Source organism: Miscanthus floridulus, chromosome 10, assembly GCF_019320115.1.
Source record: "Miscanthus floridulus cultivar M001 chromosome 10, ASM1932011v1, whole genome shotgun sequence".
Lineage (NCBI taxonomy): Eukaryota > Viridiplantae > Streptophyta > Magnoliopsida > Poales > Poaceae > Miscanthus > Miscanthus floridulus.
In genome coordinates, this window is record NC_089589.1 from 47,496,231 (window position 1) to 47,520,716 (window position 24,486).

Consider the following 24,486-nt stretch of genomic DNA (forward strand, 5'->3'; position numbering starts at 1 on the left):
TATCTGGATGTTGCATATGTTTTGCTATGGTTTCAAGTGTTTTTCACGTATTTTTTTGCAAGTGTTTCAGTTGTCTTCTTTTATATGTTGCAAGTGTTGCATCTGGATGTTTCAAAAGTAGATCTAGTGTACAGAAAAAACTTTTCAGCGACGCCTCCCTTTTCTATTAGAGGCAGTTCAACTAGCACGCCGCCTCTAACTGAGAGGAGGAGCACTGTAGCTCTGTGACCGCATTTGAAGGTCCATTTTCAAAGGCGGTTCCATTAAGAAAACCATCTCTAAAAATATATCCATTTTTAGAGACGGTTAAGTTAAGAGAACCGCCTCTGAAAATGGATGTTCAGAGACGGTACTCTTTTGTGGTCGCCGCACTGCAATTCCACATGTGAGAGAAAGCTATTCGTGCGTAAACAGTTTGAACGTGTACTACCTGGTTTTCAATACCCATGTGCATGGGACCCACGCTCCTCGATCTCTTCCCAGCTGCATCCTTATCTTCTCAGTTCTCACGAAGCAACAGCAACCTTATCTCATTCTCATTGGTTCTCATCTCTCGAACTCTCGTCAACTTCCTCTCTCTTGTTCTCTCTCCCTTTCTTGTTTGTGCCTTGGATGGACGCCGGACGTCCTACTTCTCAAGCAGTGGCGGTGACAACATGCGGTGCTGACTTGCATCAACTACAGCCCTGGCCCATAGTGAAGCTGAGCGATGGTGTGGACCAAAGCCTCAACATGCAGCGTTCTGGCTGGCTGAGCAGGCCCGGCAGTGCTGTGACGGCGAGTTGGCAAGATGGGCGGGTGTGGCGGCTCGGCATCGGTGTGCTGGCCGGGCGCGGCAGTGCGGTGCCGGCGAGATGGACACGTGTGGTGGCTCGGCATCGGTGTGCTGGCCAGGCACGGCAGTGCGGCGACGGCGAGCTGGCTTGGCGTGGTAGTGCGGCGACGACTTGCTGGCCGGGCGCGGCAGTGCGGCAACCTGACGTAGCAACTCATCAGCAGTGCGGCGCCGACGGTTGTAGCTGCGTGGCGGCGTGGCAATGGCATGCTCGCCGACGTCGGCGAGCTTTTTTTTTATTCCCAAAAATCATTTTTAGGGGCGGTTGACTTAAATCAACCGCCTCTGAAAATCCATTTTAGGGGCGGTTATCTTAAGAGAACCGTCCCTGGAAATCGATTTTTAGAGGCGGTTTTAAAATCGTGTCTAAAAATCACTAATTTTTACCATCGGTAGCGTTGTAGCGGTTTTTCAAACCGCGTCTGAAAACCGATTTTAACCGCCTCTAAAAATATTTTATGTAGTAGTGATGCTATGACTATACACGAATGTTTCAGGCGCATATTTCAAGTGTTTCATCTGTTTTAGACGTATGTTGCAATTGTTTTATTTGGATGTTTCAAAAGTAGGTATGGGAAAAGCGCATGCTTCTGCTAGTGCGCCGCCGTAGGTCACCGTGCCACCGTGGGTCACCACATCATGCGTCTGCTGCTGGTGCTGCTCTTGTTGTGTGCATGCGGACATGTGAAACGGAGCGGGTCAGGGGTGGTCACCGGCATGCGTGGGCCCGCACGGCCTTTGAAGCGGGATGGGTGCGTCAGGCGCAGGTCCGGGGGCACCGTCCAATGCTAGCGTTTCGGATCGGAAAGAAAAAAAAAACTAACTTGTCTCAAATGGACCACGGCTCCGGAGAAAAAGTAGCTGTACACGTCTGCGGTTTTTTTGTTTCCTTTAGGCCAGGCCCGGGCCCGTCAACTTTTGGAGCAACTGGTGGTGGTCTAGCGCTTGGGTTGGCAGTTTGGCACCTTGGCGAGAGGCCGGTCCACGTAGTTACGAGGCAGATGCAAAGCGCCATGTGGCGACGGCGTCCAGAGAAAAAGGGATAGCGAGCGAAGGGTCACCATGGACGCCACGCAGCTTCCACACTGCCCAGGGAAGGGACCCCGCAGTGGCTGTGCCAGTAGTAGCCCGGCAGCACCTCCACGGCTCCGCATCACGCCACGCGCGCGCCAAAAAGGCAAAAAGAGGGAGAGGAAAAACCAGCGACGGCGCTGCCCTGCCACCAATCGCCTCTCCACCCCTCTTATCTCCTCCTCGCGACCAGGCCCACCACCTCCTGCCCTCCTGCTCTGCTCTGCTCTGCTACTCGTCGCTCGCTCGATTCTCTGCCGCTGCTCTCGTTGCAGCAACCTGCGTGCGGCGAGATGGCCCTGCAGGCCCCGTCGTCTCTTCTGCGCGCGCCGGCGCCGGCGCAGCGGTCCGCGCCGCCGCTCCGGTCCTCGTTCTCCACGCCGTGCTCGCTGCGGCTGCCGGCGCCGGCGCGCCGCCGGGTGGCCAGGGCGGCCACGGCCGCTCGGATCACCATGCGGGTCGCGTCCAAGCAGGCCTACATCTGCCGTGACTGCGGGTGAGCCACACAAGCCGGGCTCTTGCGCCCGCGCGCGCCGACTGCGCATGCCGTGGCCGTGGAGTGGCCTACATCTGCATGCTCTGTTGCCGTCGTGCTGGTACCTGATTTGCCCCTCCATGTTTGTGTTGTTGCAGGTACATCTACAACGACAGGACGCCGTTCGACAAGCTGGCTGATAACTACTTCTGCCCTGGTGAGGATGAATATATTCCATTGCCCTCAGCTTCTGTTCTTCTTATCTGGGTGATTTTGTTTTTTAATACGCAAAACATTAGCTTTGTATACGGTTTTGGAGGATGATAGCTTCGAAGAAGTTTTTAAAATGTCCTTTTGCAATTGCAATGCATGGCAAAAGGTTAATAGTGACGACATACTAATGGAGTATTTGATATTTCTAAGGAAGCTTGAAGCATTATAGTACTTATTTATATACGAAATTTCTATGCAGCTATGTAATAAATTAAAGAACAAGTGCCTCTGCTTGTAATTAAACTGGAATATACTGCTTGTGTAAATGTGGTGCTTAAGGGGACTCTGCTGTGTTGCCAGCATGTATATTTGTCACAGAACTTGGCTTGCATTTTCATGACAACAATTTGAAGAATCAAATAGTGATACTGCATACTATTTTAGACACCTTGCAAAACTTACAGCGAGTGGACTCTTCTGAGAACACTAACTTCAAATGATATCATACATATATACCAGTATTTTCGATTATTTACGAACAGCAAAACAAGAAGATGCTCCCTCCAATTTTTGATCTGTTGTTGCTTCCCCATCATTGATGCAGTTTGTGGAGCTCCAAAGAGAAGGTTCAGACCCTACGAGCCGGCAGTCACTAAGAATGCAAACTCCACTGATGTTAGGAAGGCAAGGAAGGAGCAGCTGAAGAAAGAGGAATCCTTGGGGTAACATACCTAACTCACAGACACAAAAGAGAACCAACACATAAAGCAATTAACTATTAAAATACACATGCATTTAGCAATATTTGTACAGCTAATTAATCAATTAACTGACTTAACAAAATATTTTGCAGGCAAGCCTTGCCTATTGCTATTGTCGCCGGGATCGTTGCCCTGGCTGGCCTGTACTACTACCTCAACAATGTCTACAGTTAAACGAAGAAGAGATCCATTTGATGCCGGGAACAGGATTTGTTCCATTTTGCAGTTCTTTTTCCTTTACCACTGCAAATGTGTTGTCTTGCTACATATATACTACTAGGGCTCCAAGACTGTATACAAGTCGTTGTTAATCTTGAAATACCACACATTACTTAACTAGCAGCTAATTAATTTGAAGTATTTTAATTATTTTCCACCATTTAGTTTGGGGTTCCAACTGGAACATTCATCAGCTGTGGACTAAACATGTCTCGTCAAGTCCCCCCAACCCAATGCAAATAAAAATCTCAGCAACCCTTTGTTGTCCATCCTTGTGGATGTCAATTTGTTATGGTCAAACGCACAGGGAAACTACATATTAACCTGCTAGTTTTCTAAAAACGCACAAGAAAACAACCACAGACTTAGGGAAATCATACTGAACCTATGGGTTTTGAGCCGTCTGGAGAATTCCCATTTCTAGTTTCCAAAGATCTCCTGGCTCAAAAGAGTGTAATGCGCATATGTACTACTCCAAATTGGAAAATAGAGAGGAAATGTTACTCTGCAAAATATTTGATGTCCCTATGCTTTAGAGTGAATCCATATCTGTGGGATGCATTTAATTCTCCATATATGTACTCGATTGGGTAAGAATTCATAATTAAGTTATGCCATAGAGCTGGCCTTTGGGCTTTGGCTTGAGGGGGTAATTTGAGGGCCTCCTATTTCTGAGGGTCTCAGTAGGGTCCCTATAGGAGTGGGGGTTTTGCTCACCTCCTCTCTCTCCACGGCCCTAAAAATAGAGTAAGGCCTTGGATATAGTCCTTGCTAGAGTTCCTTCACATGGAAATGGTCAATCTCTAGTGTGGCATGTCACATATATGAAGTGGCTGCGATGCCTAAAAGGAGGACGGTGAATTAGTCAGCTTAAAAACTAATGGCCAACTAAAAATCTACTTATCAAAACCTATGCAAGATATTATCTAAATGTGCATCGAGGTTTTACTAAATGTTGCTATCTCTAACATAAAAGAGTTTTGCATATTAGGTTCCAATCCTATCAACTAACCTAGCAAGCTAGATTAGGAAAGGTAAAGCACACACCAAGGAATGCAAGTAAATGTGAAAGTGTAAATGAGTTAGAGAAAGCAAACTCCCACACCGACTTTTTCCTGGGGTATCAAGAAGCCAGTGCTTCCCCCTAGTCCTCGTTGGAGTCCCTCTCAAGGATGCCCTCGCAAGGGCCAAGCTCTCAGTCAGTTAAGTCAGTGGATTGCCACAAGACTTCCCCATGTGCAAGTGGGTCTCCACGTGGCCTTCTCCTGGACCACTTCTCGACCACTTCTCAGCGTCTTCGCTATCGAGCTTTCGGCCAAAATGCAGCGGGTCTCATTCCCTTAGTACAACCTAGCTATGTGGACACTCCACATGTCAAAACCCTCTTGTATAATCATGGTGTGCGCAATCACTGATAGCACGGAGGTATACAAACCTCACTAAGCACTAAGTCTAAGCCTAGAGCAAGTGCTATATGTGGTCTAAACTACCCTAAGAACTATCACTAATGCCTAATTTCTCTAATCTTGTATTAAGCACTTTGGTGGCTAGAGCACTAATGAGTGAGCCTCACCTCAACTATGCCTTCTACTACATAGAACACACTTAAATTTCTAGTGGGATGGGTATAAATAGCCTCAACGCCCTCAACTAGTCATTGGAAAATCGGGTTGCTTTCACAGTGAGCGCTGGAAGTCCCGGCACCAGAGTACTCTGTGCCTAGTGCCATGTCGACTAGCCCTTGTTGACCATTGGAAGTATTTTCTTCGGTGGTTCGATCCGGTGCTATACCGGAGAATTCCGGTGCATAGTCCACGCCTTTGTTTCTTCACTAGACAACACTTGTTGTTCTTGTGCTTCCCTTATTGTATGCACCGGAGAATTTTGGTGCTCTCTCAGCCACTCAACCACCTATGCACCCTGTCTATTTTCGTTCTCTGGTGTTCCATTAGAGGAATCCACTGTACACTTCTAACATTTTGCTCGAACCTGGGCCTCACACATTTACTCGGTGCCCCCACCAAAGAAATCCGGTGCACTTTGAGTGCTACTTTCTCGCGTCTTTTTGTCTAGGCTTCTCTTTCTTGATGTCTTGAGCCTCTTGCTTGTGTTCTAAAGTCTTCATTGCAACTCCTTGATGTTTGTTTGAGGTGTTTATCGCTTGTCTTCATGTTCCCTCGCTCAAGTCTATCATTGGATCCATAGGACTAAAACCATGTATACTAGCAAACAACATTAGTCATATTGATCATGTTGTCACTCAATCACCAAAATCATTAATGACCTTTGCTAGGAGCCATTTTCCTTACAACATACATAAGAGCTCTTTTAACGGTAAGTTATGGAAAGTGTGCATGCCCCTCAAATGCAAATCCTTCTTTTGGTTTGCCCTCTACAGTCGTTGTTAGCAGTCCAAACATTTTGCAGCGTCATGGTCTCCTTGCTATTGCCAATTGCCTTATGTGACCAACACCCGGAGACGGTCAGTCACCTGCTGCTAGGTCGTCTCCAATGTTGGGAATGTTGCTTTCAACTGGTACGTACAACCTACATGCCACCTAAACCTCGAGCGAAATCAAGATGACAACCTTGCAAAGGAGGGGCTCATGTTGAGAAAGAGGGTCCCAAAACACAGAAGAAAAAAGGTTTGATTTGCTCGTCATTCTACTCACATGGACATTGTGTGTTACTGGGGGTGGTGTTTGGTTCCTGGGCAAACTTTGCCACGCCTTACAGGTAAATTGGCTGTCGTTTGGTTCCCAAATAAACTGAGGCAGCCACACAATCTCATAGTTCATTGGTGTATAGATATATGCCACACTTGTGGAGACTTTTTTTTTCCGCCATACTTCTGCGGCAACGCCGTAGCCTGCAGCGGCCAGGAACCATTTTTTTAGAATCGGTCAGGAACCAAATGGCCTCTAGATTATTTTTTCCGCAAATCAAAGCTCGTAGCCCTCCCACCTAGGCTGGCTCAATAACTAGGGCCATAGCATGGGCCTTTAAGTGTTGCACACTGCTACACTAAGCTTTTGTAGGGGCGGTTGAAGACCATTTGTAGGATCGGTTTTTCAGTGGCTCCTACCACAGTGTTGCTACAAATCGCTGATTTGTAGTAGCGATTGGCCAGTCGCCCCTACAAATGCGATTTGTAGAGGTGACTGGATTTTCAGAAACCATGATTCTAGATAAAAAAAATAGCAAAAAAATAGCAATTGTTTTTAACCCGAGAGGGCCCCCACACTGGTCAACCACCCGCCCACTACCTCGAAGTCGCAAGGCACGGCATTTTTCGTGCAAAAATTGTGTGCATCATGACTGCACGGATTTGAACCCACAACCTCCCACTCATGTGTACCGTCTTCTACCACTACACCAAACACTTACTTGTGTCTATATTGGATTTTGGTTTCCCGCGTATTATCCTAAACCGAATTTAAATTGATTATTTGAGGTCCTAAATAAAAAATGAAAGAGTTGTCAACTATAAAGTTGTATAACTTTTCGCGGTCTACAACTTTCGTTTTGGTAGTTTCTCCATCCGAGGTCATTTACAAAATTTGAATTTCAAAATTAACAAATTCAAACATAGTTTTCCTTGACAAGAAGATTTCAAATCAAAAAGTTGTCTACTACAAAGTTTCATAACTTTTTGAGATCTACAACTTTCGTTTTTGCTGTTTATCTATCCGAGGTCGTTTAAAAAATTTAAATTTTAAATTTTAGAAATTCAAACGTAGCTTTCCTTGATAAGATGATTTCAAATCAAAAAGTTATCAACAATAAAGTTGTATAACTTTTTGAGATCTATAGCTTTAATTTTGGTTGTTTCTCCATCCGATGTTGCTTAAAAAATTCAAATTTCAAATTTGAGAAATTCAAACTTAATTTTCCTTGACAAAATGAATTCAAATAAAAAAGTTGTCAACTACAAAGTTCTATAACTTTTCAAGATATAAAACTTTTATTTTGGTTATTTGTTCATCCGATATAGCGGTAGTAATATTTTTTATAAATTTGACATATCCCTCTTATAGTTTAAGAGACATATATAAATTTTGTGAACAATGTTACTACCACTTTGTCAGATGAAGAAATGACCAAAATAAAAGTTATAGATCTTGATGAGTTCTACAACTTTTATATCCATGACTTTTTCAGCTGAAATTATTTAATGTTTCAAAATGACGTTGGAAGTTATCATTTTTTAAATTTAAAATTCAAATAGATAAAACACAGTCACATGAAAAGATGGATAAAATAACAGCCGTAAAAACACAATAAATTAATAGAGCATGATTTTACAAAATTTTAGGAAAAAAATCATTAAATTTGAAGTTAGTATGAGGGAGAAAGACTAGTTACAAGTTTTAGCTCGAGATTAAAAAGAGAAATCAGAATTCTTCGATAATTTCATAATTTAATTTCAAACAATATTTTAAAATAGTAAATGATTTCAAATGAAAAAGTTGTAAACAACAAAGTTTCATAACTTTTCAAGATCTACAACTTTTATTTTGGTCATTTCTCCATCCGATGTAATCTACCAAAATTCAAATTTTAATGTTTAGTTTTTACTATTCGACGTCTATTTGTAATATTGAGCCGTCCCTATAAATTCGATTTATAGGAGCGGCTGATAACACTAGTAGCCCCTATAAATAAATTTATAAGGACGGCTCGTTTGTGCACCATTTGTAAGGCAGCTCAATATAGAGCCGACCATTTAAAAAAAAAGGGTGTTACTACATAGCCTTTTTTAAAGTGCCTTATATTAAGCTACAGTGAAAATATGTAGCCCATTATAAATACTACGGCCCTAGACTAGAGGTCCGGAGCCATGGCCCTAGCAGCAGTTCTGCCACTGACAAGATCATTTAACGCAAGAGATTTTTTTTTAAATTACACGCAGGATTTGTACGCTTGCCAAAAATATTAACACGTCAATCGCTTTCAAATTAGTCTTCTTTTGGCTTGGAACATTTTTTACCTTCCAGTGATAGTAATATTTTGTACCCCCGGACTTAATGAGATTTGTGGTTCTTAATTAAATAAATATATCTTCACAAGCAATGTCAAGTCGTAAATCAAACTAAGCATAAGGAGATGCATGTCATGACATCGTGTTAGAAAAAATCAAGTATAAGCCAAGAACATCTCGGAGAAATAAAGTTGGCCGGCCTGCACCAATCCGTCCTCCGTCCCGGCTATGAAAACCATCTCACTGCTATGGTTCATGGACGCTAGCTCCACCATCGCTAGCCTCTCAAACCCAAAGACCGCTGGGTGCGCAGCCATACCATGGTGATCCCGCCATGATCATTGCGTGGCCCTATGAGATATATGTCTGCGAATTCGAATCGTAACCCATCGGCTTCGCACACGCTTTATCAATGCAAACAAAAAACAAAAAAAAAATCAATAAAGAAAGCGACATGCTAGCGCCCGAACGTCTGCACGTATCCGCACGTCTAGACGCCCGCGCATGCTTCTACGCATGTCGGTGTGCTGCTGCACCTGATGCCTCCCACGTCTCCTCTTGCTTTTTTTTGAACACGCACGCACCTCCCTCTTACTGCTACGCCTGCACATGAGAGGGAGGGAGCGCAGGGCACGTACCCATATATTGACCCGGCTGCATGCTGCACCGTGTGGGCCATGCCTGGTGGTGCAAGGCACCTGACTGTTGGAGCTGGCCCCCATGATAGAGATAGGCAGTGCTGGCTTGGCGCGTGCAGCGCGTGCATGCCCACGAGTTAGAGCACGTGGGGAGTAGAACTTGCTGCAATATACTGAAACAAGGCGAAATAAATTGAAACATACGTTTACAACATATGTATAGTCACTGCAACATATGAAACATTCAGATAAAACATTTGCAACACATGTCTAAAACAGGTGAAACATTTTTGAACATACAGTTGCAACATACTCGTATAGCCACTGCAACATATGCAACATCCAGATGAAAACATGCAGCATCCAGATGAAATAGCCGAAACTTTTGGAAGATACACTTGCAATATACCAGTGCCGAATCTAGAATAAATTGTCGCCGGGTCGCCACAAATTTATATTGTCCAAACTTGTAGAAATCTAACACTATGCTCATTACATAACACACACATAAATAATGATAATAACATACTGCATAATTTTAACATTCATATTGAGGGATAAAATTAGCAATATCAAAAATAAGACAAAATAAACTTTTTACAATAGTGGTTATCTCTTATATTATCACTCGACGGGTATGGTCATTCATATTCTAAAAGTGAACTATGACATCATCATTTGGAATTGCATCGGGAATTTTTTGTTCCACGAAGCAAATTACCCAATCATTCGTAAATCCAACACCAATACGATTTCAAAGATCTGGCTTCACAATTTTCACTACTAAAAAACACATTTCCACTAATATGGCGGTACGAAGAACTAGCACAAATTAACCCCTAGAATACCCATAGGGCTCCTCCACAGAACACCACTCCACGTCATCCCAAAATCCTGCTGCTGTCGGATCTCCAATCGTGTGGTTCTGAGTGTTTGGAGCAGATTCTGCGGACAACGGCTTCTCGACGTTTTCTCTAGCTTCTACGGCTTCTCCACTGCTTACCTTTGGCTTCTCCGGCTTCTCATCCGAATCCAATGAGACAAATATATATCGGGCTTCTGCTTCTCCTTCTCCAGCTTCTCCTTCCCCTCCTCTCTCCTCTTCGCTCTCTCTCTCTCTCCCTCCCTCACGATGCGGCAAGGGCGACGCCCACCGGCGCGACCGGGGCGCCGCTGCGGCCGCCCTGCTCCTCCCCCCACCCAGGCGCGCCGTGCGACCAGGCCCTGGTGGTCACAGCCAGCGCGGCTTCACCCCGATGCAGCCTTCTCCCGCTGGTTCGCATGCGCTACACGAAACCCTAGCTGCATGTGCTTCACGGCTCCGGTTGCATCGCGAGTTGCCCCCGGCGTCGCAACCACACAGCACGGTGCGGCAGCCCCGGCACGGGCGCCCCCTAGGGTCGCGGTCCTTGGCGCCGACAGCCCCGGCACGGGCACCCCCTGGCGGTGGCCCCTATGGGCGCAGCTCAGCGCGGCTGCCTGGCCGCGTCAGTCTACGTTTGCTCCTCTAGGTACGCCCACCCTTTCTCTTCCCTTCCTGCTGTGCCCTTTCTCTTTCCTTCCTGTGTGTCTACTAATCTAATTGTTGTTTGAGTTCAGTTGTTATGTGTGCTATTGCCTAGGGATCAATATGCATGCAATTCACAGTACTGCCTAGGGATCAACTATACATGCAGTTCACAGTACGGAAAAAAATAGCAAAAGATTGGAGAAAACAAAGATGAACAGATATAATATATTTACCGAGGGCTCATTTGGAGACTAAAGCAAATTCATGATTTGTCTTTTGAAAACCAAGATGATAGTAGAGGGTTTCCCAATGGAGTAAAAATTCTATATGAAAGGTGACCGATTCTCACCATTTATTGGTAAGTTTGTCTTGTGCCTCTTGGTTAGTATACTTAATTAGCTCAATAATAGATTGTGAAAGGTGCTTTGTCCCATGTGCATTGATAAGAATAGACTGTGACGACGCTTCATGGTAGAATGTTTTGGTTACTAAATAACCTCTCATTCTAAAAGAAAAAACAATTACTTGATGTCCTTCTTGATTGATTGCTCTATGACTACCTTTTGTAGTTTGGGGCTAAAGCAAAGTAAGGTCCAGCTTTTGAAAACAGGGTCATGGTGGAAGGTTTCTCACTAGCAAAGTGAAAATCTTGAAATGAAGCTTGTGCGCTTCTTTGCACTAATTGCATTTTGATGCTGCTTCTGCTTTTACTTAATTAGGATTGTAGAGTAATTGAAAAGGTGCTATCAAGTATGCATAATCTGTATATATCTTTCAGCTTTTGTTCTTATCCATTTTTTATTGCGCTTTCTATACATCGGGTTTCTAGCTCAATGTCAACACCTTGCACATTCCAATATCTGAAATCTTGGAAATATGAGCAAAAGCATTAATAGATAACTGACATAAGCTGCGCTGACATTAGAAGTGGATCAAATGATAGTATATATGCAATTTTAAGATCTGAAGGCCTATAATCTATCATACAAAGTATTATCCGTTGAGAGAAATGTATGTACATAGAGCATTTGTTGTCCACTCATTACAACCAATATGTTTGGGCATCCATTCTTGCCACTTAGTTCTGTTTGTGGCAACTTTATTTTGCTCATTACAAATGATCTGATGTTCCTCTACTTTCATACATCAAAAACAACCATCCTGATATGTCCTAAATCAGTAAAGTTCTTTTGGTTTGGTAGTGTCACATTCCAAGCTAGAAACACTGATTGTTTTCCTCCTCCAGGTGTCGTGCCCAGTTGATGTTTAGTAGTGATACAGCCAAGAAATGGTCATTCTACAAGCCATTGCCTCTGGGTGAGTACATTGTTTTTTCCTTTTTCTTTACCTTCCTATTCACGTGTTTTGTGTCATTTGGTATTCAAGCAATCCTATTTTGCTTATTAACAAAGTTTATCGCCTTTGCCAACAAACTGATTGATGGTATATTGCAGTGTTTACCACACCTTTGACATGGAAATAGGAAATGCATAAAATCAATATGGAAAAAGCCTATGGTGATAGTAGTTGTGTCCGCTATGACGTCAATTCGATACATGAGTTACTATATAGCATTTGTAGCGATCATTTAGATATGAGGTTATTTTCCTGGTTCGTCGACACTTCTTTCTTTCAAAGGCCTTCTTATCCCTTGTTACAATGATAGCACATTGATTCTCTATTATTTGTTCTAACAGGAACAATGAAATTTATGAATTGCACTAAGTTGTGTCTGCGGTGTGCAGTGGCTTGGCAGGCCTTACAAGCAATTTCTTTACGTTATGGGTGCGCCCATGATCTGTATACTTCTCATGTGCTCAGGGAGTAACCAATTTCTCCGGTGCATGCTCTCTTTTGCCAGTGCTGGGGCTAGGTACGTGTGTGGATCTAGCTCGCCGGCCTTCATCGTTGGAGGAGCCCCACACTAGCACATCTTCCCTGTTGCGCATGGCAGAGGGGCGCTTCTCCCCTTCTCCCCCTTCCTTTCCCTCAGCTCCCTCTCCTCACTACGAGGATATTGGTCACTCTCCCCTAGGAGGCCATTTGCTCCAGCGCTTCTCTTGTCTTTAAATACGTGGATCACATGCAGAACTGATATCCTTGATTGTACAATGATGATTAGTTGTTTCATTCTGCATTTTATTTACTGAGGTTCTGGGGTTGTGGGATGATGAACTTTTTTAGACTGACACAATGGAATTGTGCAATGATGGTTAGTTCTTTCATTCTTCCATGATTTTGCTATTTTCGTTAGTTCTATGATGACTATGTCATTGTATCTTAGCAATTCGCTTTTGCATGTGTTATTTCGTTTTCATTAATTGCTATATTTTGTGCGCTCGTTGCTGAACATTGGTCCATTGTCAGTGATGTCTTTACTTCGCATAATTTGTTTGTTGTTCTATTACTGACCACACCTCAGTGCCAATGATGTATTTATTCCTATCCATCTTTGTCCACTTTCTTGCAAATCCTCTTTCTTGCAGGTCTGGAACATCTAGACCTAAGGTCCTGTTGATCAGCTGCATTCGATCTTTGTACTAAATTGGTTATGCTTGTGATTTTTTTAGTGCATACACTTGCTTGCAAATCCACTTGCTTATGACAGTGATTTTTCAGTACATATATTATTGCCATTGCGGTGAATTTAAAAATGATCCATACATGTGATCAGCTCCACTTCGATCTTTGTACTGAATTGGTCCTGTTTAGAGGCCTCCTGTTACCCTATTCATTATTGTTTTTTTTCATTTTATTACCCTTCTATTTTTACAGCCCTTTGCACCGGTGTCTGTCGATCATCTAGATTTGATCTTTGCACTGAACTGGTTATGGCTGAGATTTTATGCTAATCAGAAAGCTATCGAAGATTCCCTTATAGTTATATCTTTGTTTTGATAATTTTTTCTTTGCCTTTGTCTCTCTCATTGAGAGGTCTCCCAGTTTTTGGAGTTGGTGCTGGACATATCACATATGACATATCTTCGGTAATTACTCTGATGCTTGCTATTTGTTTAGTAGGCTACAACTACAGCCAAAACGATGAACCTTGCTGCTTTTAACCTTTATTTGTATGCTACAAAAAAGTTTATCTTTCAGAGATTGATATAAGCTTCGACCGCCCCTCGCATCTATGCTGCGCCGTTCATCTCCAGAACCTGTTGTTCGTGCTTCAGTGCTTCTCTTAGTTTCTACGTTCATGAGAATTTGCAGATTTTCTATTTCCCTTTGCTAGTCGTTGATGCTTATATTATGCAAGGTGGTCAAGGAAGATAAGGGGTTCTTTCTATAAATCTGTTTGTGTAGCCTAGCAAAATCTGAGGTGACCTGGTCCTTTCTTTTGATTGCTCTATGTTCTTATTCTTTTAGATTTCCTATGTGGTATCTGCTGATGTGTGTCTGGCATCGGATTGCTTATAGTTGTTGGTCTTTACAGGTCTCAATTTGATTATCTTGATCTAAATTTCTATGGATGCTTCGCATCCCAGGGGATCCTAGGATTGGTTAGTGACTTCATGTCTCCTGAAATATATGTTTAATACTATTGTCTGTGCCATTGTTAGTTTCCTCTTAGATTACCTACTCATTTTTTTGTTTTTACCCGACATGGTGCCATTGTTAGCTTACTCTTAGATTAATTATGTATTCTAGTTTTATGTATAGGGAGAGCATGTGTTTTGTAAGATGGTTTTTCTTCTTTGTGCTTTTCAATTCATACTTTGTTCATTTCAATAAAGGTCACAGACAGTTTATGATTCAAACCTAATCAAAACACATGTTGAATGCGTCCATTACTGTGCTGATTCATTAGCGGTGCCTCCTCTACCCTGAATATTTGGGCGAGTGCCTTCAAGATTTTTGAAGAAATGTATACGTGGATGCACTGCCTAGTAGGCACCTCCTCGAGTAATCAGGTGATGCATCTTGCCATATATGATCTGCCTATGGATTAGTGATGATGTAGAAAAAGTAAGAAGACAACAATGTTTCTTCATCCTAGTTTTTTTTGCAAAATTTAAAAACATAGTGCTTCTTTCTTATTTTATTCAATATATATAAGATAATGCTCTCATATTATACCTGTCTTGTGACACAGACAAGGCTTTCTGATAGGTAAGAGCTTCATAACTGTGAAATAGTCCTTTATTTCCTTGGGTCTTACAAGATCAGCTTCAAAATATATGGCCATATTTTAATGCTTCTAAATCCTTCTTCATATTTGTAGACCACTTTTGGCAAGCCACAAAATCCTGCAGCACCATACTATTAACTGAGAGCCTAATATTGCAGGCTCTAATATCTCCATCAGTTAATGTTAGAAAGAATAATGTACAACGTAGACATCATTCATAAACAATGAAGACGTCGAACAAGCACTGTCTTGTACAACAGGTTTGCCAAAATAGTGAGCCACTGCCTAACCTGCCAAAAAAATCAGAATATTTTGAATGCAATGTTTTGCATCTCATGGTCGGATTGTTTCATTTCTCTTATGTATATACCCATGATTAACTGTTGAGACTTCAAATGTTTATGGATCACCATATAATTCTCTGTATTTTCATGACTTGCTTACGAATTTGTGACTTTAGCCAAGATATGAAGTGTGTTACTCTTTTCGTTCTTCTACAACTATTTACCAGAATACCCATGACTGAACAAAGACATATGATTGACCAGTCTTTATTGTTTGCTTTATAGATTAAATAAACCATTTAGCCATTCACACAAAACACCCATAATGCTAACACAGATAGATGTAGTGTAGCCCTCTATATGGTCTTGTTATTTTGATCTAATGTACCTCCTGAACCTTCATAAATATCTTATTTCATTTACACAAGCATTCATATAGCTATTTTCTTCTAGATTCCTATGTTGAATTGTAAGTGAAAATTACTCGAACTAATGTTTTGGTGCGCTGACCAGTAGTTAGTTACAGTCGATGCGCGCAGTTGAAAGGTCCTAATATGGCTAGAGGGGGTGAATAGACTATTTAAAATCTACAAACCAACTAGAGCAATTTGATTAGTATGACAAATAGCGAAAAGCAAACTTGCTCTAGCTCTACAAGGGTTGCAAGCCACCTATTCAACAATTCTAGTTACTATGATCACTATACACACAATTTACTAAGTCACTACTCACTAAGAGCTCTCACACATGCTATACTAAAGAGCTCCACTAGATGAACTTAAGCTACAAAGCAAGCTCTCAATTCTAGCTACACTAAAGAGTTTACTACAACTAGTTTGCGGGTATATAAATGAGTAAGTAAGGTGATTATATCGCCGCATAGAGGAGTGAACCAATCACAAGATGAATACTAATTCAATCACCGGGAGAATACCAAAGGGCAATAAACAACCAATTTTTCTCCTGAGGTTTACGTGCTTGCCGACACGCTAGTCCCCGTTGTGTCAACCAACACTTGGTGGTTCGGTGGCTAAGAGGTGTTGCACGAACCTCGTCCACACAATTGGACACCATAAGAACCTACCCACAAGTGAGGTAACCCAATGACATGAGCACTCCACTAGAGTTACCTTTCGGCGCTCCGCCGGGGAAGGCACAAGACCTCTCACAATAACCACGATCAGAGCCGAAGACAATCACCAACCTCCGCTCAATGATCCTCGCTGCTCCAAGCCATCTAGGTGGCGGTAACCACCAAGAGTAACAAGTGAATCCCACAGCAAAACACGAACACCAAGTGCCTGTAGATGCAATCACTCAAGCAATGCACTTGGATTCTCTCCCAATCTCACAAAGATGATTAATCTGTTGATGCAAAAGTGGATCTGCAAACACAAAGGGCTAATACCCGAATCGATATCCAAAGCGTGCCAGTCGATTTGACCTGTTAATCGACAAGGATGAAGATACGAGCACTTTGGTCCTGACAACAGCGATACGCCCGGAAGTCACGGCCAAGAGGTACTCACGCGGAACTCGAGAATCATCGAAGGTCGCACTGAAGCTATGCAACTCGCCGAATCAATGAGAACTCGTAAAAAAGAAAAATATGCAAATTGATGAAGTCGCCGAAAAGTAAGTAGATGCAAATAGGAGTAAAAATTGGTTTTGATATTGATTTATATATTTTTTATTACATTGCCCCTCACTCTATATTTATACCCTGATCTAAAGAGACATAACCAAACACAACTAGGACACCAAGTCCATATCTAAGGAAACACGTGACTCTTACATGAATCATACTCTAACAAATACAGAAAAGGAAATCAACTCCTATCTATTTCCCTGTCCGCCTCAATTACGATGGAAATCTCACCGACCTCCTTTCCATCGGCATACTTCCTGTTTCATCAGCAGTAGTCTTCAAGCCTTCCTTCATCGGCATCGACAATAACATCTCCAACCTTATCGGCAACGCCCGAGTCTAAATCAACATTTCCATCGATCACCACCATTCATCGGCAACCATCTTTACAAGCTGATTTTCATCGGCTGTCAGCGTATACAGTAACTTTCCTCCTGCCGATTAGCCCACTCTGATCATTTTGACACGTGCAAAAAACGGTGTCAACAGAATCAATGATGGAGATGAGTGGGAGGGATTTAGCTAAGCTCACAAGGTTGCTATGTTAATGCAAATGGCCAAGAGAGTGAGGTAGAACTGGCAATGGGGCTTAAATACAGACCCTCACGAATAGAGCCATTGGCTCTCTGTTCACTAAAAAAACAGGGCAACCAGACACGCCGGTCAGATTGACCGGACGTAGGACCCTAGCGTCCGCTCCACAGATTTTTGCCATGTGTCCCCTGCTTCAAATGCTGATCGCCTAATATCAACGGTCATCAGTACACTTAAGTTGTGACCGGACGCGCTACTCAAAGTGACCGGACGCACCATCACTAGCGTTCGATCATTTCCAGTAAGGTTCCATTCGCGATCGGACACGTCCGGTCACCCCCGACCGGACTTGCCCAGCGTTCGATCACTCACCCTCTTCTCTGTGCGGCACCACATCAGCATGATCGGACGCTGAATAGTGTTCAGAAAGAGTCCGATCACCTGTGTGACCAGCGTCCGGTCACGGTATCTCAGTGACTATCACTTCCTTCATTTCATCAACTTCTCCATCCTTGCTTAAATGTGCCAACCACCAAGCGCATCACCTTATGCACATGTGTTAGCATATTTTCACAAATATTTTCAAGGATGTTAGCTTCCCACTAGATCCTAAATGCATATGCAATGAGTTAGAGCATCTACTGGCACTTTGATAACCGCATTTCGATACGAGTTTCACTCCTCTTAATGGTACGGCTATCGATCCTAATTGTGATCACACTCTCTAAGTGTCTTGATCACTAAAACAAAAAACTCCTATCAATTTCACCTTTGCCTTGAGCTTTTTGTTTTTCTCTTTCTTCTTTTCCAAGTCCAAGCACTTGATCATCACCATGGCATTACCATCATCATGTCATGATCTTCATTTGCTTCACCACTTGGAGTAGTGCTACCTATCTCATAATTACTTTGATAAACTAGGTTAGCACTTTGGGTTTCATCAATTCACCAAAACCAAACTAGAGCTTTCAATCTCCCCCTTTTTGGTAATTGATGACAACCCTTACACAAAGATATGAATTGAAATTTAATTGAATCCATGTTGCTTGCCCAAGCATATTTACCATGTGTAAAAGGATATGGACAAGTTTCATGAATCCCATATGGTAGCAATTGCTCCCCATACATATGTGCTAAGAGTTTGGATTGTAGCTTGCACATATGCTTAGATAGGAAATATAGGAGACAATGTCTACCAAATGATGCTAAGGTATAAGAGATGTACCTTTGAAGCATGATACCAATCGGAGTGCACCAATATACCATCCTTAGCACTATTAGTAACTAGACATACACAAAAACTAGAATGACCCGTGAGATCAACATTAAAAGTGAGGGTCTAGTTTTCATAGTGTGAACATGAGTCTAGTTACTTAACATATGCATGCTAGTTTTTCATTTCATCATTCAAACCTACACACAAGCATGGATATTGAAATTTGAAACTTGGGCCATGGATGCAAATATATGAAATGCACATTCACATGCAACATACAAGTTTATGAGCTTGCTCCCCCTACTTGTGTATAATTTTGATTGATCCCCTTACAATGTCATTTCATTTGTTTGCTCCCCCCATCTTACTATCTTTGTGAATTTCTCTCCCTCTTTGTCAACAATTAGCACAAAAGGTGAGCTCAAATTTTAGATAGGTTGGAGTGAAACCATGTGAAGTGAGGATCATTTTCCCAATTTGGTCCAATCTAGATCAGTTGCAAAAGATATTTAACTCAGTTTGATCCAAGAACAAGCTTCTTCACACCTCCAAATAAGGGTTATCTTGTACCATGTTGAGTTAAACACTTATAGCTCATTTTCTAGATTAAGCACTAGGTTTACAAGCCTACAAACATGTCATGTGCTACCACTAGACCAAATTAAGCATAGAAGCAATAGTGGTACCATACAAGCATCAAATTCATTTGATTTTCATGAATGAGCCTAGAACATGATAGGAATGACTAGATGCACTAAACACTTGGAGTAGTGCTACCTATCTCATAATTACTTTGATAAACTAGGTTAGCACTTTGGGTTTCATCAATTCACCAAAACCAAACTAGAGCTTTCAATCTCCCCCTTTTTGGTAATTGATGACAACCCTTACACAAAGATATGAATTGAAATTTAATTGAATCCATGTTGCTTGCCCAAGCATATTTACCATGTATAAAAGGATATGGACAAGTTTCATGAATCCCATATGGTAGCAATTGCTCCCCATACATATGTGCTAAGAGTTTGGATTGTAGCTTGCACATATGCTTCGATAGGAAATATAGGAGACAATGTCTACCAAATGATGCTAAGGTATAAGAGATGTACCTTTGAAGCGTGATACCAATCGGAGTGCACCAATATACCATCCTTAGCACTATTAGTAACTAGACATACACAAAAACTAGAATGACCCGTGAGATCAACATTAAAAGTGAGGGTCTAGTTTTCATAGTGTGAACATGAGTCTAGTTACTTAACATATGCATGCTAGTTTTTCATTTCATCATTCAAACCTACACACAAGCATGGATATTGAAATTTGAAACTTGGGCCATGGATGCAAATATATGAAATGCACATTCACATGCAACATACAAGTTTATGAGCTTGCTCCCCCTACTTGTGTATAATTTTGATTGATCCCCTTACAATGTCATTTCATTTGTTTGCTCCCCCCATCTTACTATCTTTGTGAATTTCTCTCCCTCTTTGTCAACAATTAGCACAAAAGGTGAGCTCAAATTTTAGATAGGTTGGAGTGAAACCATGTGAAGTGAGGATCATTTTCCCAATTTGGTCCAATCTAGATCAGTTGCAAAAGATATTTAACTCAGTTTGATCCAAGAACAAGCTTCTTCACACCTCCAAATAAGGGTTATCTTGTACCATGTTGAGTTAAACACTTATAGCTCATTTTCTAGATTAAGCACTAGGTTTACAAGCCTACAAACATGTCATGTGCTACCACTAGACCAAATTAAGCATAGAAGCAATAGTGGTACCATACAAGCATCAAATTCATTTGATTTTCATGAATGAGCCTAGAACATGATAGGAATGACTAGATGCACTAAACATATCCTTAGCAAGGATGTATGCCATGCCAATCAACTTTTACCATGCATTGCTCGAAGGAGAGGCATGTCATATAAGTGGGGGGTTGTGGGGGGTACGACCCCGGATACCCATGGCAGACCACATGGGATGTGCCCCTAGGGGTGGCCCAGCCCACAAGATGAAGCCTTGTGGGGCATGACTCTGCTCGGCACCTCCCGCAAGACACCGGAAAGATATCCTGAAGATACTATGAGATCTGTTAGGATGCGTATGACCCCAAGATTCCTATAATCTGTTACTACTTTTTGGTTATCTCTCGGATCAAACCGACTTGTAACCCTACCCCTCGGACTATATAAGGCGGGCAGGGACCCCCCTCCAAACTCATGCAATATCATATGATAGCTAATACAAACCAACAGACCACAGGAGTAGGGTATTATGTCATACTGATGGCCTAAACCTATCTAACTCGTGTGTCTCTGTTGCCTTCTTGTTGTTGATTACACGCCTCTCTGTTGATCAATCTACCTTCATGGGATACCCCTCAGAGGACTGCCGATAATATTCTATCGACAATTGGTGCGCTAGGTAGGGGTGTGCGTGCTGTTTCCTTGTCAAACAAGATGGCTTTTTCCATAGGCTGTTCGTCCCTCCCGCAGCCTGGCCAGATCTTCACGGTTGGATCCATCTTGTGGGTCATCAATGCTGATGGAGTCAGAGAGCTCATCGAGCAGGTGTAGATCGATTCTGCGCCGATCACCTCAACACCTACGACTGCAGATCTGATCTCAGAACCACCTCTGAGGTCGCCTTCATTAACAACTCACCGCCCGATTCCTCGCTACCAGAGGAGGCAGATCAACAATGACGATCTGATCGCATCCATCAATCAGGTTGGTCTAAAGCTCGTCGATTGCCTTTCCATCGCCGAATCGGCTCTGGACACTCTGGTTCAGCGCCAACCACCCTCCGATCTAGATCTATCAGGGGCTTCTTGGGAGACTCCAAGGGTTATGGCCCTACCCTTTGGGTTCACCAATGTCACCGCCACTTACCAAGATGCCCTAAGGGGTAGATTCACCGACCAGGTTGGAGATGTCCATCCTCCCGCCGACCAGATCACCGACCAGCCTCCGCCGGCCATCAACATGCTGCACATCGGCTGACGCCCTAGAGCATCCCTCAAAACCATCCTAGAGGAGAATTTGGACTCTAAGTCCTAGGGCTCTACGGAGACCACCGCTGAAACCACCACCGAGCTACTTCCTCTCCCTCCTTTTCGCGGCGGCGCAATCTTCAACATCAGCATCAACAGCCCCCCTCAGAATGGTGAAACCGAGGAGGAACGCGCCGCTCGTGAGAACCAGAATGTCAACCATGCGTAGCGCCGAGCAAATGAGGTTGTCCTTGAGAGGGCCAAGTAGCAGCTTGACTCGCAAGGAAGGCCACTCTAGCGCAACCTTGATGATGAGTTTGTCCATGTTGACAACCATGACGTCTATAAGACTCCAAGCACCAATCTGGCAGTAGCCGCCAACGAGCTCCCCTAGCTCCCACAGACACTAGAGGTCTCCAAGGTCACCGCCATGCTTGAAGTGATGCACTGTTAGGTCAATGAGATCCACCAAGATCAGAGACCTTCATGCTCCACAACTTTGATTCACCGATCAGATGCGCAAAGATCCGATCACCTCCCAAGTCGCTTCACCGACCAGCACCGCGATGATAGGCAACCCCTCCCTGGTGGAGCTACGGGCAACGGCATCGAACATCACCACCAACACGACCAGGAGGTTGACCAGGACGTCCAAGTGCACCTCAACAATCTTTGAGATGCACGATGACATATCGACGAACGCCGCTTTGGTTGCCATGAAGAAGAAGTACGCCGCCGCTAGGAGTACGAGCAAGAGTACGGTAACCTGGACTTGGCTCTTGAGCCACTCAACACCGGCAACATTGTAGACGATGGTGCCGCCAACCCCAAAGGGTCCCCAGCATTCACAAGGGCGCTCTAAACACTTCAGTGGCCCCATGGTTTTAAAATCACTGGGGTCAAGCCCTACGAAGGAAGGATGTCCACGCCATCGAAGGAGACACCAGTGTCATGGCGAACTATCTTTCTGTCATGCTCACGACAACCGCCATTAACTGGTTCACAAGCCTTGCCCTGAACTCCAACAGATCCTAGGAAGAGCTAAAAAAAGTCTTCACCGACAATTATATGGCTACGTGTACTCGGCCGGGAACCAAGCATGATCTCAACCGCATCAACCAGAAGCCATCCGAGCTCCTCCATAGCTACATCAGATGCTTTTCTGAGAGATAACTGACTTGTAATGCTGCAAACCCTGTTCTTGTTAAAAAAAGAATAAAGAATGGAGAATGTGTGTTGATTACACTGATCTTAACATACACTACCCTAAAGACCCCTTTGGTCTGCCTTGAATAGATGAGGTTGTAGACTCCACCGCCAGCTATGAACTGCTCTCCGTCCTCGATTGTTACTCTGGCTATCACTAGATCTCCCTCAAGGAAGAAGACCATATCAAGACATTGTTCATCACGCCCTTCGGTGTGTACTTCTACACCACCATGTCCTTCGGACTCAAGAACGCCGGGGCAACTTATCAAAGGGCTATCCAGATGTGCCTCGATCAATAGATCGGCCGCAACGTCGAAGCTTACATCGATAATGTGGTCGTCAAGTCCAAGACCACCGATGATCTTATCGCCGACCTCGAAGAAACATTCGCCAACCTAAAAAGGTACCGATGGAAGCTAAACCCTTCAAAGTGCATCTTTGGAGTTCCATCCGGTATACTCCTAGGCTACATCGTTAGCGCACATGGCATCAAACCCAACCTCGACAAGGTCTCTGCCATCACCAATATGAAATGACCAACATGCGTCAAGGATATACAGAAACTTACAGGCTGCATGGCTGCTTTAAGCCGCTTCATATCGTGCCTCGATGAAAAAGGGCTACCATTCTTCAAACTCCTCAAGGCCTCTGAGCGCTTTTCCTAGTTAGAGGAGGCAGACACAACTTTCGAGCAGCTCAAGTTATTCCTAACAAAGCCTCCGATCATGACGGCGCCACGGCCAGACGAAACTCTTTTGATCTACATCGCCGCTACTTCTCATGTCATTAGCACAACCATTGTGGTTGAACGCGAGGACATCGGGCACGCCTATAAGGTACAACGTCCAGTATACTTCATCAGTGAGGTTCTTAATGAGCCCAAGACTCGTTATCCTTAGGTCCAAAAGCTGCTATACGCCATCCTGATTACGTCGTGCAAGCTCCGCCACTACTTCGAGTATTACAAGATTGTCGTGGTCACCGAGTTCCCTCTAGGGGACATTCTCCACAACAAAGAGGCCAACGGCTGCATCATCAAGTGGGCTATCGAGCTCGGCACTTACTCCATCAAATTCAGAAGCAGGCCTACCATCAAGTCTCAGGCGCTTGCCAATTTCATCGCTGAGTGGACCGAGATTCAAGAGCCCATCGCCGCGACTTGCCTCGAGCACTAGGTGATGTACTTTGATGGTGCTCTCAACATCAACGGTGCTGGTGCGGGCATTCTATTCATCACGCCAACCAAGGATAAGCTCCGGTACGTTCTCTAGATAAAATTTCTAGCCTCCAACAACGTCGCCGAATATGAAGCATGTCTCTACGGACTTCGTATATCCATTGAGCTTGGCGTTAAACACATCTTGGTATACAGGGACTTCACGCTGGTCATCAACCGGCTCAACAAAGACTGGTCTTGCTCTAGTGAGAAGATGGATGCATATTGTGCCAAAATCTAGAAGCTTGAAGGGAAGTTCTACGGTATCGTGTACCACCACATGGTACGTGATCAAAATCAGCTCACTGATCACCTATCCAAGTTAGGCTCCTCTCGAGCCACGATTCTGCCAAGGGTCTTCGTTCAAGATCTTCTGGCGCCATCCATTAAAGAAGATAAGGAAATTCAGGAAGTTCCCCCTACCGAGCAGCTAGTACTTATGTTATCTTCGCTGGCCACCTATTGGAGAGAACAGTTCATCAAGTACCTCACTAGCACCGAAGTACCCGCCGACAAGACTGAAACCGAATGCCTAATCCGTCGA

General features: G+C 43.5%; 1 protein-coding gene across 1 annotated transcript; it reads left to right on the plus strand.

Annotated features, from left to right (window-relative positions):
* The first annotated feature begins 2,036 nt into the window (after positions 1-2,036).
* On the plus strand, positions 2,037-3,691 carry LOC136490168 (uncharacterized). Its single transcript, XM_066486650.1, has 4 exons — positions 2,037-2,402; positions 2,540-2,598; positions 3,199-3,316; positions 3,448-3,691. Exons 1-4 carry the CDS (start codon positions 2,200-2,202, stop codon positions 3,527-3,529), a joined length of 462 nt encoding a protein of 153 aa, XP_066342747.1. The 5' UTR covers positions 2,037-2,199; the 3' UTR covers positions 3,530-3,691.
* Positions 3,692-24,486: the final 20,795 nt, after the last annotated feature.